Source organism: Gossypium arboreum, chromosome 2, assembly GCF_025698485.1.
Source record: "Gossypium arboreum isolate Shixiya-1 chromosome 2, ASM2569848v2, whole genome shotgun sequence".
Classification (NCBI taxonomy): Eukaryota; Viridiplantae; Streptophyta; class Magnoliopsida; order Malvales; family Malvaceae; genus Gossypium; species Gossypium arboreum.
In genome coordinates this window covers 8775769-8792036 of record NC_069071.1, presented here as the reverse complement: position 1 = coordinate 8792036, position 16268 = coordinate 8775769, and the positions used below count along the sequence as shown (strand labels likewise).

General features: G+C 32.8%; 1 protein-coding gene and 1 long non-coding RNA gene across 2 annotated transcripts; both read left to right on the top strand.

The window, feature by feature from the left end:
• The first annotated feature begins 377 nt into the window (after nt 1–377).
• LOC128283085 (uncharacterized) lies at nt 378–1509 on the top strand. The gene is made up of 2 exons (XR_008273432.1): nt 378–780; nt 1347–1509. It is a non-coding gene; the product is annotated as an uncharacterized LOC128283085 (long non-coding RNA).
• A 4277-nt stretch (nt 1510–5786) lies between these two features.
• On the top strand, nt 5787–12605 carry LOC108466975 (cellulose synthase A catalytic subunit 2 [UDP-forming]-like). Its single transcript, XM_017767398.2, has 14 exons — nt 5787–6454; nt 7357–7552; nt 7637–7863; nt 7971–8073; nt 8157–8343; nt 8454–8720; nt 8832–9177; nt 9351–9488; nt 9816–9941; nt 10036–10248; nt 10333–10609; nt 10720–10913; nt 11012–11362; nt 11574–12605. Exons 1-14 carry the CDS (start codon nt 6374–6376, stop codon nt 12156–12158), a joined length of 3291 nt encoding a protein of 1096 aa, XP_017622887.1. The 5' UTR covers nt 5787–6373; the 3' UTR covers nt 12159–12605.
• Nucleotides 12606–16268: the final 3663 nt, after the last annotated feature.

Here is a 16268-nt window from a genome sequence, read left to right as displayed (position 1 = left end):
CATTAAAATAAGTTAATAGATTCAAAAGAAATTATAAAATAAGATAAAATTAAAAGTATACATAAACTAAAATAAATTTTATTACAAATTATACATACCAATTATAGAATAAATAAAAGGATCATTATAATGTTTTTTTTAAAACGAAATTCAATTACCCAAAGCAACAAAATATCACAATCAATACTCTAGCATGTAAAAGAAATTTTATGTGCAGTAAATAAAATAATGAGGATAAGACTTAATTGAAATAAAGTTAAAACAGGAGAAACAATTTACAAATAAGTAATTGCAAAATAGAGTCAATGTGTTATGCGCACAAATATGCGGGGACTGGGATTGTAAATATCTCGCGCCCATAATACTAAACTGGATCGTGGATCAAAGTGAAGCAACGCATGAATTAGCGAGCTAAATTTTAAAACATAAGGGAGGGAAATTGGGGCGCAAATTGAAGGCTGTGCACAAGGGAAGGATTCAGCGCGCAATTTCCCCATTCACACAACATGGTGCAGATCCATTTTACTATTCGGGCCCACGCGCGGACCTTTATGGTCATGGGCAGCACTGTTTTGTATTTCAGACCATTTTAAACCATTTTTCCCTTCCTTTCCTTTCAAATACCCATCCATTTTAACAAAAACCAGCAGCCTTGAAATTAAATTTGCTAGGGTTCCTTTTACAAGCAGCTAGATCTCCATCAGATTTGGTGTCCAGCGGCGCGCAAAACAATTCCCGATTCTGTTGCTGTAAGTACTCGATTATGCCTTGAGGAAATTAGTAAGTATTTCCTTTTTTTACTTGAGAAAAAATAAAACTTCAAATCTCATACATTTTTAAAAAAACGAAGAAAGTTCATAAAATAGAGATTCAACACCACTTGACCCCTCTCCCCTACTTTTGTATCTTAAAGTATTCGGGATCTCATTGGAGTCGATTTACCTACTAAAAGACGATCTAAACCAAACAAAAAAAAATGAAAGAAAACTTGAGATTACCCTTGCAAATTCTTAATTGCTCCCTTTTTTTTATTTCTGTGCGTGTATATTCTGTGTGCGTCTGTGTTCGTGTTCCCCTTTTCTTTTATTTACTCTCGAAAAAAAAAAAAGCAAGAAAATAATCACAAAGAGAAAACCCAGAGATTTGGATCGGAGAAATCACCTTCCAATATTGCTTTTTTTGTATTGCCTATTGTGTATTCGTTCGTAAAAAATCCCCGATACACTAATTTTTTAGGCTTTTATAGCCGAATAAATTACAATATATTCTTCTATTTCGTTGTCCTGTTGCCTCTATTGTCTCTGCTTTTGTTTGGCTTGTGGCTTTGGTTTTGTTTTCTTTTGCAGGTACGGAGCACGGGGCTGTGCGTTGGCACTCGGGTATGGGTTCAGAGACTGGGGCGACGTGAGGCCGTGCGTTGGCCCTTGGCACGAGGGTATGGGGCGATGGCAGACAGTATGGGCGATTGAACTTGGGGGCTGAGAAGTTTTAGGACTAGTTGGGCTAAGGTTTAGTTTTGGACTTGGGTATATTGGGCTGTTATATTTGTTTATGGGCCCGGGCTATATTGGGTCTGTACAACTATTATTTATAATATTTCATATTACTTAATTTTTAAAAAAAAGGTAAAAATTGGTCAAACTTTGATAAAAAAAATTAAGAAGGTGAAAAATTAAAAGCATTAAAATTATCTCCATAAATGCCAATCTGGATTAATGTTAAACTTTTATAAATATTTACTCAAACAACCCCATTATTAATAATATATAATCTTTATTAGTTACAAGTTTATTTTTTTTAAATTAAAGAAAGAGTATATAATTCTCATTCTTCTTATTACCTTTTTTTCGAAATTTCTTAAAAATATTTCTAAGAAAATAATGTAAACTATGTTTTTTTTTAACAATAGTGGAGTCTTCCTCATAATACACACCATATATATGATAAATAATAATATATTATTTTTAAAATATTAATAATTTTAAAAATTATGATATGAAATTAATTCACATAATCAACTTGCACATCGCATGGATAAAAAACCACTCTATATATTACAATATTCTTTACACTCGTGTTCACATTACAATTCTTTTACAAATTCTTCATTTAATGTACTTGTTTCCAATTTGGATAAATTACTCTTTTACTCTCTTTTTTTTCAAGTTATTCCATCACTTTTGTTTAAATTTTTTATTTAGAATTTTTATATGTTAAATATAAAATTAATTTTAAATAAGGAAATTTATTTGGTATACTATAGATAGAATTTTTAGACTCTGTAAACATGTTAAGAAATTGACAAGTATAATAAAATATTTTAAAAATAAATATTCAAAAAAGAAGAAGAGACATATGACAATTTTTAAGCTACTCGTGGAATTAAAAACACATTACTAGTATACCGAATATTAACCCTTTAAATAAATTATCTCTTTATTTTAATATACTAATAATTGATTTACCTTTTAATGTATTAAAATTATGAGTTAGTATTTAGGAGGAGTGATATTGATTCGGTTCAGTTGGGCTTTTAAAATTTTTGAACCGTCCATCATATTCGGTTAGATTCTCTATTTTTCCATATTTTTTTAGACTTATTTTTATAAAATGTGCTTTGTTTTATGGCTTTTGAATATTATTTGACAAAATTTTAAGATTTTTTGGTAAATATTTCTAAAAATAATAAAATTTCAACTTTTAAATCATTCCCACTATTTTAAATAATAAAATATTTATTTTATATCATAAAAATGAAAATTAATTAAATATTAAATAAAAATAGAATTCATTCGATTTTAGGTAACCATGGTTTTTGAACTTGCATTTCATAAATCGTCCAAATACCTCGGTTCGGGTCGATTTTAGATTTGGTCAGTTTATTGCTCACCCCTATTATTTGGTATGTTGGCAAGTGTACTTTTTTATTTCACAAGCAACTTTAAAAAATTAACACGTGTCTCTCTTTTTTAAATATTTATTTTTTAAATATTTTATTATACTCTTGTAAGACATTTGTTAACCCTTGACCCTCTTTATAGAGTCTAAAAACTCTGCTGATAATGTATCAAATGTTTTCTCTAAAATTATTGATTATTAAATTGTTTAGCTTAAAACATGATTTTAAAAAGAAAGACACGTACTAATTGTTGAGGCAAGTTTTTGAAGTGGCCTGTTAAGTGTTAATTGGAAATGACAACTTCCATTATCAAATGTGAACAATTGATTAACTTTTCATATTTGGAGTTGACAACTTATTGTAACAAAATATTTGAATTTTAAATTGTGCTGATATTGTAGATATATGAAAACTCTGACTTTAAAGCCCAATCAATTTAAAGAAGTTATCATTGGCTATTGGATAGGCTCAAATCAAACAATTAAATCTCTTGGATTGTGGAAAACCAATTGGGATTGCATTGAAGATTTCTTTGAAAAATGAATCTCTAATAGTTCACTTTACTTTAGTATTTATTAGTATATTGCTTTTGTTGTTTTGTAGCTACTATTATTAAGGGTTAGATTGTAATTGATCACTAGTATGTTAGCAAATCTTGAAAAACTCCAATATATTGTGAGACTTGTATAGGTTTTGTACGAGAACATAAAAAACAATTTATTGTCTATTGAAGAACTTATTTGTGAGTGCCTTTGAAGAATAAATTACTTATGCTTATAGCTTAAATTCTTAAAAGGGTAACTTAGATGTGAGGTCTATGCACTTGGAAAGCCATGAAATTTGATCACTTATTATATTGTGAATTAAAGATAATGAAATTGTTCACTAAACAGATTTCACATATTAAAAAAAAAAACCAAATTATGTCATTGTTTACTTTATTTACTTGTTTATCGTAATGACTCTTTGGTGTGGAAGACAATTACATTAAAAAAAATTATAATCATAATTTATTAATGATTTAAAAAAATAATATTATAAAGTATATATATATATATATAGTATTAGATAACAGCTAGGTGCATTGGGTAGCCTGCTCTTTGCGTGTTTTTGTTAGGCATGTACTAGAAAAAAGTGACAAAAAAAAACTAATCATATATCTTTAATTTTTATCTCTTTTTTCTTCTTTCACTTACAATCTGGTTGTTGATCAAAATGGCCAGTTGAAGATATAAAATTTTTTTCCTGTAATCTCAATAAATAAAACAGGAGTCCAAAATTTTGGTAAAAGACATCAAATTTTGTTTTTTTGGTTTTAGAATTTCAAGGCAATTTGATTCTGAAGACTTAAACTAAAAATATGCAAGTTTTAGTTAAGCAAGGAATAACATTTTCATATCGAGCTTTGACTGGGCGTTACTTTATCAAAGATGAGATCAGTTACCCAAAAAACATGAAAAAGGTCAAAATCCCTCGGTTTCCATGATGTTAAAAAACAAAGAAATGTCTGTAAATCTTAATATTATATTGTTTTTACTGAAGCCTTTTCCAAGTAGGTGTGTTGTTCATAAAAATATTGGTTAATAAAAAAATAAAATAACTCCACCGACAGTGTAATAACACATGTGGCATGAGATGCACAGTATCTGACCAATCTCACATGAAAATGACTTGATGTGGCACCCACTACATTTACAATAAAAGTCACCTTGAACTATTTAATTTTTTAAAATATAGAATTTTGTCGGCAAAAGTTGTGATTTTTAATTTTGTTAGAGTTTTTAGGGTTTTATAATTAAATAAAAAACCCTACTGTTTTACTATAATAATGTATATACGTAGTAACGTATAACAGTTTCTTTTAAGAGTTTTAACTACTGTTTTACATAAGTATATCAACTGATTAAATATATAATAAAAATACATTTTTAATATCTAGAGTATCTTGACTTATACTTTTAAGCTGAAACCTTTTTTTTTTATGAAAAATTGTATTATATATTATTCATTTATGCACGTTTTGTTGAAGAATATTTTAAATGATATTCTTTAGTATAATAAATTATATTGTATTATTTAAAAAAAAGAAGAAGAAAAAGTTATACACAGGAATTCAACTTGATTGGTACAAATTATTATAACTGAATCAATAACTCATTGATTTAAATGTTAATTTTTTAAAATTAGGTAAGTATTAGAACTCATGAATTTAATTATATAATATTATCTTTAATTTAAAATATTAAAATAATAATTTGAGAACCACAATCATAAATTTCGACAATAATATAAATATGAAAAATATTAAAATAAAAAATATTTTTGATAAACGAGTTTATTAAATTAATGCATTCTAATTAATCTATAAAAAGATAATACTAAAGCTATGTGCGAAATAGTTTTAAAAAAAACAAGCAGGCAGTAGGATCTATTTACGCATTATTATTTTTGGAATCTACAGGTCTACGAGTATGCTTTTTTTTTAACTAAATATTATTCTTTTTTTTATTATCATCAGTATTATTTTATGTAATTCAATCCAATGATGGATTAATGATATCTGATACGATTTTACTTATATTTATATTATCAAATTCATGATAAATTTATTAAAATGACATTCGTTCGAAAAAAAGAGAGAAATTTTGATCAGATAAATCATAGTTATCTGAAGATATACTTAAATACATATTTTTACAAAAAAAAAAAGATTACTAAAATATTTAATAAGTAATTAACATAAAAGTACCAAATCATTTTATATTTAAAGAATATATATTATCAATAAAAACATTCTCAATATGAAAAATAATCCCATTTTTAATGTAAAATATTTTCCCCCATGGAACACTTTGCTTTGAATAATTATTGTCTGTCCACCAACTATGGTGGGGGCAACATACCAGCGCCACCATCCTTTTATGGGCCCCACCACCATTGCTAGCTAGCTTTTATCTTGCTGTCTTTTTTTCTTTATTGGGATTTTTTTTGTGTGTTTTTTTTCGTATATGTTATATTTGAGATAAGTATGGTTTTTCATCTTCATTGTCTATCTCTAGTTTAATGTTGTTCTGTTTTCCTCTCTGTGTGTCATCTCCTCCTTTGTTACGCGTCTACATTTCAACACTCTTCTCTCTCTCTCTCTCTCTCTCTCTCTCTCTCTCTCTCTTACTCATTGGCATTTTAGATTGAGACCAAAGTAGCAAACTTGGCTTGCTTCTCAATACAAAAGCCTACACCTTTTTGCTCTTTTCCATTAAATTTTATTATATTATTATTATATTATCCAAGGTGGGTTGTTTTTTTTTTTTTTTTTTCGGTGGAGTTGTGATTGGGTTTCGTGTGATGAGAGGTGAAGGGACCAATATTGGATCTCTTCAAGGAATTCGATGTTACTGAGACTTGACTTCATTTGGTGAAGAAGAGACCCAGTTTTCCCTCAGTTTGTGTTATTGTTGTTGCTATTAGTGATTTATGGACACTGGTGGTCGACTCATAGCTGGTTCTCATAACAGAAACGAGTTCGTGTTGATCAATGCAGATGAAAACGCAAGAGTAAGACGCTCCAAATCTCCAAAAGAAGGACAAAAAAGAAAAAAAAAATAGCTTTTGTTTTTGGCTTGATTTGGTAGTTTAGGACTACCCATTTCCTTAATTTGCTCTTTTACGAAATGGGTTCTTTTTTTAAATGATCTGAGTTTCTCTAGGTAGGGTTTTATGGCTTTGTTTGATTTACACAGTTTGGTGCCTTTTTCTTGCTGTTTTGAGTCGTAAATCTTTTAAATCTTGTATGTTGAGCTGTTCGAGTGTTGCTCCGTTAATAGGCATTTCCTTAAAAATGGGTTTTTTGGTTGTTAATTGTATGAGTTGTGATTTTAGCCTGGCTAATATTCTTTGCAGTCGAGATATTTGTTTAGATTCCTGGGAATTTGGCACGATTTGGAAGAAAGCATAAGATTCTGTGATTGTGGTGGACATGTCGGTCACGCCAAACTGTTTAAATTCTTCTGAAAATTCCAAATCTTTTGGAATTTTGACAAGTGGATGTTGTGAATTCAAAATGCTGAGTGAGCTCTGCATTTGTTGGAGATATTGATGTAAATCCTTGATGAAGTAGCTTATAACTTTTTGTATTTCTCCATCGGGATATGGGGAATGAAGCTATTATAAAACATGTTAATTAAATCTTGTCTTTTCATACTCCTCCATCTCTCTTCCTGTTCTTAGTTTCATATGAACTTGCAATGGTTTCATATGGGGAGTGAATAAATTCCTTATATCTGCAATTCTGTTTTGTTTTTCAAAATCTTGCATTGCATCAAAATGTTGCATAGTAAGTTGAAATGAAAATTATAGAATTTTCTTCAGTCGTTTTGGTTTCTTCTGGATTTTTTGTGTTGACATATTTCATGATCAGGAGCTGATTTTGATCTTGTTATGGTTGGGGTTTGTATCAGATAAAGTCTGTGCAAGAATTGAGCGGACAAACATGTCAGATCTGCGGGGATGAGATTGAGATTACAGTGGATGGAGAGCCCTTTGTTGCCTGCAATGAATGTGCTTTCCCGGTTTGCAGACCCTGCTACGAGTATGAGAGAAGAGAGGGTAACCAAGCTTGCCCTCAGTGCAAAACCAGATACAAACGAATCAAAGGTGAGATTGTTACTGTAATGTAAGGTCAACATTGGCAGCCAACAATGGCTTAAGAGTGTCACTAATTAGAGATGTAAAATTCAGGCAGTCCTAGGGTTGAAGGTGATGAGGAAGAAGATGACATAGATGATCTGGACAATGAGTTTGACTATGATGCTTCGGACCCTCAACAGGTTGCTGAGGCCATGCTCAATGCACGCCTTAACACTGGCCGTGGTACCCACCAAAATGCCTATGGAATGCCTGCATCTTCAGAACTTGATTCTTCTCTTCCTAGCTCTCAAATTCCTCTCTTGACCTATGGTGAAGAGGTAAGTGTCTCATACATATTTAAAAGAGTTTCAAACTATACTGCATTATGTTTTTACACTCAACTGCTAAAACAGTATTATGTATAACAACTCTTTTATTGTTTTAGGATTCGGAGATTTCTGCTGATCATCATGCTCTCATTGTACCCCAATTTATGGGCAATGGAAATAGAGTTCATCCAATGCCTTGTAGTGATCCATCTGTACCTTGTAAGTCACTATACCTCTCTTTGTTACCAACTTTGAGTTAATTGTCTCTCTAGTCTTGGACCTTAGTGTTTCCATTTCTGCAGTGCAACCTAGACCTATGGTTCCTAAGAAAGATATAGCAGTATATGGCTATGGAAGTGTCGCATGGAAGGATAGGATGGAGGAGTGGAAGAAAAGGCAGAATGACAAACTTCAGGTAGTTAAGCACGAAGGAGGGAATGATGGAGGAAACTTTGATGGAAAGGAGCTGGATGATGCTGATTTGCCAATGTAAGTGACTGCTTGAAGTTTGTAATTTGACTGTTGATATTTGTGTCTACAAACATTGACAGTTTTTAGGCTGTTTTCTTTGTCATTTAACAAATGGACTTCCTTTTCAGGATGGATGAAGGCAGGCAACCACTTTCAAGGAAGTTACCGATTCCTTCAAGCAAGATAAATCCATACAGAATGATTATCATACTCCGTCTTGCAATTCTTGGCCTATTTTTCCACTATAGACTTCTGCATCCAGTCAGGGATGCGTATGGCTTGTGGTTGACATCTGTAATATGTGAAATATGGTTTGCTGTTTCATGGATTCTGGATCAATTCCCTAAGTGGTGCCCTATAGAACGTGAAACATATCTTGATCGCCTATCTCTGAGGTTTGTGGTGGTGCATGCAGCTTATTAAATTCAGATTTCCAAATGCATTTTAACTTTCGTTCATGTGATTTTTGGTGTCACTTTCCTTCCTAATTTTACCTTTTTGGACAGGTATGAGAAAGAAGGGAAACCGTCAGAGTTGGCTAATGTAGACATTTTTGTGAGTACAGTGGATCCAATGAAAGAACCTCCACTGATCACTGCGAACACTGTTCTGTCCATCCTCGCTGTTGATTATCCTGTCGATAAAGTTGCATGCTATGTATCAGATGATGGTGCTGCCATGCTTACATTTGAAGCTCTCTCTGAGACAGCTGAATTTGCTAGGAAATGGGTCCCTTTCTGTAAAAAGTTCAATATTGAGCCCCGTGCTCCAGAGTGGTATTTTTCTCAGAAGATAGACTACCTAAGAAACAAAGTCCATCCAGCTTTTGTCAGGGAAAGGCGAGCAATGAAGGTGTGTGACTTCTTGCCATTCATTGTAGCATATGTTTGACCTAATTTATGTTTTGATTTCTACAAATCATCTGCCGTTCCTAATCAAGCAGATGTTGAATTTAGCAATTATTATTTTTTGCTTTTGATAGCATCAAATGCTTTATTTTTATAGTATATTATTTGACTGTGCAGAGAGAGTATGAAGAATTCAAAGTTCAGATAAATGGTTTGGTTGCCACGGCACAGAAGGTTCCTGAGGATGGTTGGACAATGCAGGATGGAACTCCATGGCCTGGAAACAATGTTCGTGACCATCCTGGCATGATTCAGGTCAGATGGCATTGCATTTCCTTGCTTTGTTTTTGTCATTATATTTTGAAGTACTTAAGTGCATAAGAATTGATGGGTGAAGGGAGAGCTTTTACTGAGGAGGATTGATGTAGTTCATTCTTTGATGCCTCCTCTTAATTCTGTGTTACATTGGAGACTTGCAGCATTATGTGTTGTTGGGAAAAAAAGGTTATTTATTTTATGCGACTTTTGAAAGTAGCTTGCAATTAGGACTTGGTTCATCTTTGATTCCTCTTATGTGCATGGCCTGTTGTTCATCTCATTGAATTTCTTATTTACACCCCATAACTTTTTTTTTTCTCACAGGTTTTCCTGGGTGATAATGGTGTTCGAGATGTGGAAGGAAATGAACTACCTAGCCTAGTTTATGTTTCTCGTGAGAAGAGGCCAGGTTTTGAACATCATAAAAAGGCTGGGGCTATGAATGCTTTGGTAAGGCACAAGTTCTATGTTTTTTCTGTTTTGTTCCCTTTTGGTGTTTGGCACATGGTGTTAAACTTATGAATTTGCTTTGTGTGTAATGAAGATACGAGTCTCAGCTGTCCTTTCAAATGCTCCTTATCTGCTGAATGTTGATTGTGATCACTATATTAACAATAGTAAAGCACTTAGAGAAGCCATGTGTTTCATGATGGACCCAACATCCGGGAAAAAAGTTTGTTATGTGCAGTTTCCTCAAAGATTTGATGGAATTGATAGACATGACAGATACTCAAATCGCAATGTTGTGTTCTTCGATGTAAGTTTATTTCATTTCTTCTCGGTTGATTATCTGTTTTCTTCTTTTATCTTCCAAATCCCTAATACTGTAAATTGAAACCAGATCAACATGAAAGGATTAGATGGCATACAAGGACCAATATATGTGGGAACAGGGTGTGTTTTCAGAAGACAAGCTCTTTATGGTTTTGATGCGCCAGTTACAAAGAAGCCTCCTGGTAAAACCTGCAATTGTTTGCCAAAATGGTGTTGCTTTCTATGCTGTTGTTCTAGAAAGAACAAGAAACAGAAGCAAAAGAAGGAGAAGACAAAGAAGTCTAAGCAAAGGGAAGCCTCAAAGCAGATACATGCTCTTGAAAACATTGAAGGGGCAATTTCAGGTAATGGTTCACTTGCAAGGACTGAAACTGACAATTTCAGTATTCTTATTATTTTTTTATGTTGTATTTTTAGTACAACACTCTAAACGAGAATCTGTGTGCACCATCAGAGTCAAACTCTCAGTCATCAGTGACATCTGAAATGAAATTGGAGAAGAAATTTGGTCAGTCTCCTGTTTTTGTGGCTTCGACTCTTCTGGAGGATGGAGGAGTTCCTCAAAATGCTAGCCCTGCTTCATTACTGAGAGAAGCAATCCAAGTCATAAGTTGTGGTTACGAAGATAAAACAGAATGGGGAAAGGAAGTAAGTATAAACTGGAAAATGAATCTGAATACTTCATATAGATTGCTTGTAACTTATTGGTATCTCTTAATCATTAAAACTTTCAACTTTTGAACCAGGTTGGCTGGATATATGGCTCTGTGACTGAGGATATATTAACAGGATTCAAGATGCACTGTCATGGCTGGCGATCTGTGTACTGCATACCTAAAAGACCTGCTTTTAAGGGTTCAGCTCCTATTAACCTCTCAGATCGTCTGCACCAAGTTCTACGTTGGGCTCTTGGATCTGTTGAAATTTTCTTGAGCAGGCATTGTCCCATTTGGTACGGTTACGGGGGTGGATTGAAATGGTTGGAACGGTTTTCCTACATAAACTCAGTCGTATATCCATGGACCTCCATTCCCTTGCTTGTTTACTGTACCCTTCCAGCTATATGTCTCCTTACCGGGAAGTTTATTGTTCCTGAGGTAAGCTATCCTGATATTAAAGCAGTGATAACTGATAACTGTTCCATCTACCTATGCTGGCATCATAATTGAAGCTTTATATCTGTAGTTGATTGGTCAACCAACCTATTTTGTTGGATTGCCTTGTTCCCCAAGTTATAGTTTGTTGGTATTTTATCTTGTACCTATTATATGGCCTTGTCTAACATGGAATACTGACTCTCCTTTGCAGATTAGCAACTATGCCAGTCTAGTATTCATGGGTCTCTTCATATCAATTGCTGCAACCGGTATTCTCGAGATGCAGTGGGGTGGTGTAGGAATTGATGACTGGTGGAGAAACGAACAATTCTGGGTGATTGGAGGTGTATCATCACACCTCTTTGCCCTCTTTCAGGGTTTACTGAAGGTTCTGGCTGGTGTCAGCACAAGCTTCACCGTGACCTCTAAAGCAGCTGACGACGGTGAATTTTCTGAGCTTTACCTCTTCAAGTGGACATCGTTACTCATCCCTCCCACCACCTTATTGATCATAAACATAGTCGGCGTCGTGGTTGGAATCTCAGATGCCATTAATAATGGGTATGATTCATGGGGCCCATTGTTTGGGCGACTATTTTTCGCCTTTTGGGTTATTATCCACCTCTACCCCTTCCTCAAGGGTCTGCTTGGGAAACAAGACCGAATGCCAACCATTATTTTGGTTTGGTCAATCCTGCTGGCCTCGATCTTGACACTTATGTGGGTCCGAATAAACCCATTCGTCTCGAAAGATGGCCCTTTATTAGAAATTTGCGGGCTGAATTGTGATGACTAGGAGCATTACTTGAATGAAGCAGTAGCTTTGGCTCTTGAGTTGTGAAGTTTGTTGCACAAGGCATTTATTTGTGCTGAATGGTTGAGGTAATGCTTACATGAGCAAAGCAAAAATTTTGTGGGAGGCAAATTATAGGTTGGGCTGATTGTAGATATGGGGCGGGGTGGATGACACATTGTTCTTTGGTTTACAGTGTTTTTTTTTTTTTTTTTTAGTATTAATTCTTTTATTAAAATTTGCATGGGTTTTAGGTCTTTTTTTTAATGTATTCTTTTGGAGGGTCTGTATTCCTAAAGTTTACATGGGATAGGGTATCTCAGAATTTGTTCCCATTAAAATATCCTCAATTCTATTGGCATAATCTAGACTTATGGAGTATGTTCAATCAATGTGTACTCTTATAAATTGATAGTAATGAATAATAACAGAACTATATTTGTTCCCTCATTTCCCTGCTATTTATTTTTTTTTCTCTTTGTAAAACTTGTATGGAAGGTTTATTTTTCCTATAATTCTTATGGAGTATGTTCAAGCACTATCCACTTCTTATGTTCTTTTTTTTTTTTTTTTTTTTGTGTGTGTGTGTGTGTTTGGTCACCATTTGTTTTCTTCATCCATTTCGATCCCTAGGTTTTTGATGGTTAAGTCAAAGCAAGAACTTAAGCTTAGGTGTGGTGATGATTAAATCGAGAAAAGCCATTTCAGATGGTAGTTGTGTAGTAGATATTTAATGGAAAATACAGTAAATCATAAACTCAAAATATCTTAAAGAAAATAAAATTAGTTTTTTATATACAAACTGTTAGACAAGATGCAACCTTGATTGAAATTTTAAATCCTTCAATCAACACTTTTATTCTATTTAATTTCACTGTGTAAATAGAAAATGGGCTAAAAAAAAGTGTCTGTTTTCAGACATTATAACGTCTGGCATAATTTTCAATTTTTTTACAGTCCCAATGCCAATTTTATTAATTGTAAATTCACTTAAATTTTTTCAATATCCCAAAAAAGTGTCAATTACATGAACATTTTAAACATTTATCAGCATACATCTTATGGATTACTTGAAAGTCTCATCCTTATAATATGTTCTCTATATGTCTTTGGGGGCAATCCTTTAGTTAATACTTAATGGATCAGCAAACATGAGTTTAGTACTAATATTTTTAATGGACACTTTTTGTTTTTGGACTTTTTCTTTAATAACTAAGTAATTTATATTCATGTGTTTATAAACACTTGAATACTTACCATTCTTAGAGAAGAAACAATTGCAGTATTATCACAATATATTCTCAATGGCTTGGCAATTGAGTCAATTACACCAAGTCCTGAGATAAAATTTCACAACCACAAAGCAAGACTCGAGGCTTCAAAACAAGCTATACGTTTAGCCTCCATTATGGATGAAGATTACTTTATACTTCTCCACGAGATTGCCACATCTGCCAGCATAAATACAAAGCTAGAAGTTGACTTTAAGGTGTCGAGGCAACCCTGAATCTGAGTATCCAACAACCTTTAATTGTTCCGATCTTCTATAAGTGAGTATGCAATCCTTTGTCCCTTGAAGGTATCTCATACTTTTTTTGTTGCTTTCCAATGTTCATAGCCTGGATTACTTTGACACCTTCCCAACATTCCAACAACATAGCTAATATTCGACCTAATGCATGTTCGAGCATTCATTAAGCTTCCAGCAAATGATGGATAAGGAATTTTCTTCATATGTTCCTTTTCTAATTCATTCCTTGGGCACTATTTATTACTTAATTTGTCACCTTTCTCAATGGGTGCAACATTAGCTGAACATAACTGCATATTAAATCTCCTTAGAAATCGATTAATATACCCTTTTTTGACGAAAACAATCCTCAAAATCGATCCCTAAAAACCAAGGTCACTACTAGCTAGCAAAATGCCATCGACATACAAAATTGAAAATATAAACTTGCTCCCACTGACTTTTAGATAAATGCACTGGTTAACAGTGTTTTCCTTAAACCCAAACGATGTAAAAGCCTCATTAAATTTTATATATCATTTATGTAAATATTTTTATCCAAATTCTAATTTAGAAAAACAATTTTCACATTCATTTTATGTAACTCTAAGTCAAAATGAACTACAAGTGTCATGATATAATAAGAGAATCCTTTTTTGAAATCGAATAGAAGGTTTCTTTATAATCAATGCCTTACTTTTTAGTAAAACCTTTGGCCGTTAGTCTAGCTTTAAATTGTTCAATGTTACTTCCAGCATCAGCTTGATTTTATGGATTCATTTACACCCGATAATTTTAAAATTAGAAGATAACTCAACAAGCTCCCAAACACCATTATAGCCCATTGATTTCGACTCTTTATTCATAACCTTAACCCATTTATCATAACCATCACTTTTCATGGCTTGTGAAAATGAATCTGAATCGTTCTTCATCCCAAAATCAAAATTAGATTCTTGTGGATACACCACACAATCATTAGAAATTGCAAGCCTTCGTTCTTTTTAAGATCTTCTCAAAGTTAAGGTTTTGATGGTTCTGCAACATTTTTAATGACGACGTCTTCTTGGAGTTGTAAATCATTTTCATTTTGTTGATCATTTATCTTAACTTGCTATAAAGGTTGAGGGACAACAAATTCTTGAGGTAAAAAGAGTGGTGTGAAATCCACTCTTATTTCCTCTAGTTCTACCTTTTGAAGTTCATTATGTTAGGAAATGTACTTATATTGTAATAAATATGTTCTAGTTTTATATGTATTTGAACGATGAATAAATAAATAAAGTTAATTTCACATTTCACTATTATGCCTTTTGTATTTCTGTCTTTCATGTTTTGCATGAATAGCGAAATTGTGACGAACAAATATTAGCTCATTGATTGTCTAAGTTCAAATTAATGATAAGTGGCATTGTTAGAATACTTATATTGCAAAAAAGATAACTTACTTCAGTAGATAATCTAAACGAGTCTGTAATCCCGTAAAAGAATCAAAATGAACATTTGATTCAAATACTTAGAAGGATTATTATGTCATATACAATTCCAATTGGGGAGATGGCTAGTTTTGGCTATCGAAGCAATTGACTCCAAGGATAGAGATATAGATTTATTCATTTAAAGAATGATACATTGGATTAGACCCAAGATGAATTAATTCTGAATCCGTTTGTGAATTAATTCACTTGTGATGTTAATGGTGTGATTTACCTAAATTCTGAGTTAGTTAATGACCATACGTATGTAACTCATGTGCTTTGATATAAGTCAAAACTTATGCTCTAAAGATGATCGAGCCCATAGCTGGTATACATGACTTTACTAGCAACAATGGAATTCATAGCTCGATTAAAGAGTTAACGATATGCTTTCATTAAGAAGACGCAATGGTGATAATGAGATAAAATAAGATTGTATTGAGTGAACGGATTTAACTCAAAGGAATTAAGGATATTATATGAGGGTAACACACACATGACGAGGTCATTGGATAAAACAGTTGGATGAATTATTGTTGTAAAGAGTGTACAAGAAGGAGTTTTCAATCATGGTACTTTTTGTGGACTGACTCCATGATTAAGTAATTGTGAATTATCAGAATGATACTTCTGGATATAACTACAATTACTAGAGCCTAAATGTATGTGTCTGATTAGTCCCTCTGCAAGCTCAACAAATGCTTGATCTGACTGCATTTGAATCAAAAGAAAATTCTACGACTTCGAAAATAATTTAATTGAGTCGATTTATTCGATGTGGAATTAAATTAGGCAGTCGTAAGAATTGTTCAACTAGAAAATTTGATTAAAGAACTTTCTTGAAAAATTACTTTGGAAAATCTTAGTGATTTTTGGGAAAATTAATTTTGATCAAGTAAAATTAAATTAATCAAATTAATTAAAATTAATATGGTATTTTTGGAAATTACTTTTCAAGTCAAAAAATTGCCCCAATAGGTAATTGAACTTGAAAATTGGACTTGAGATAAAAAATTGGGCCCGAGAATCCAAAACTAAGATCGAGACCCAAAAATTGGTCGAATTGAGCTTGGTATGTAAAACCGGGCCAACAATCCAACCGGTGGCTAGACTAGACTAGTTCGA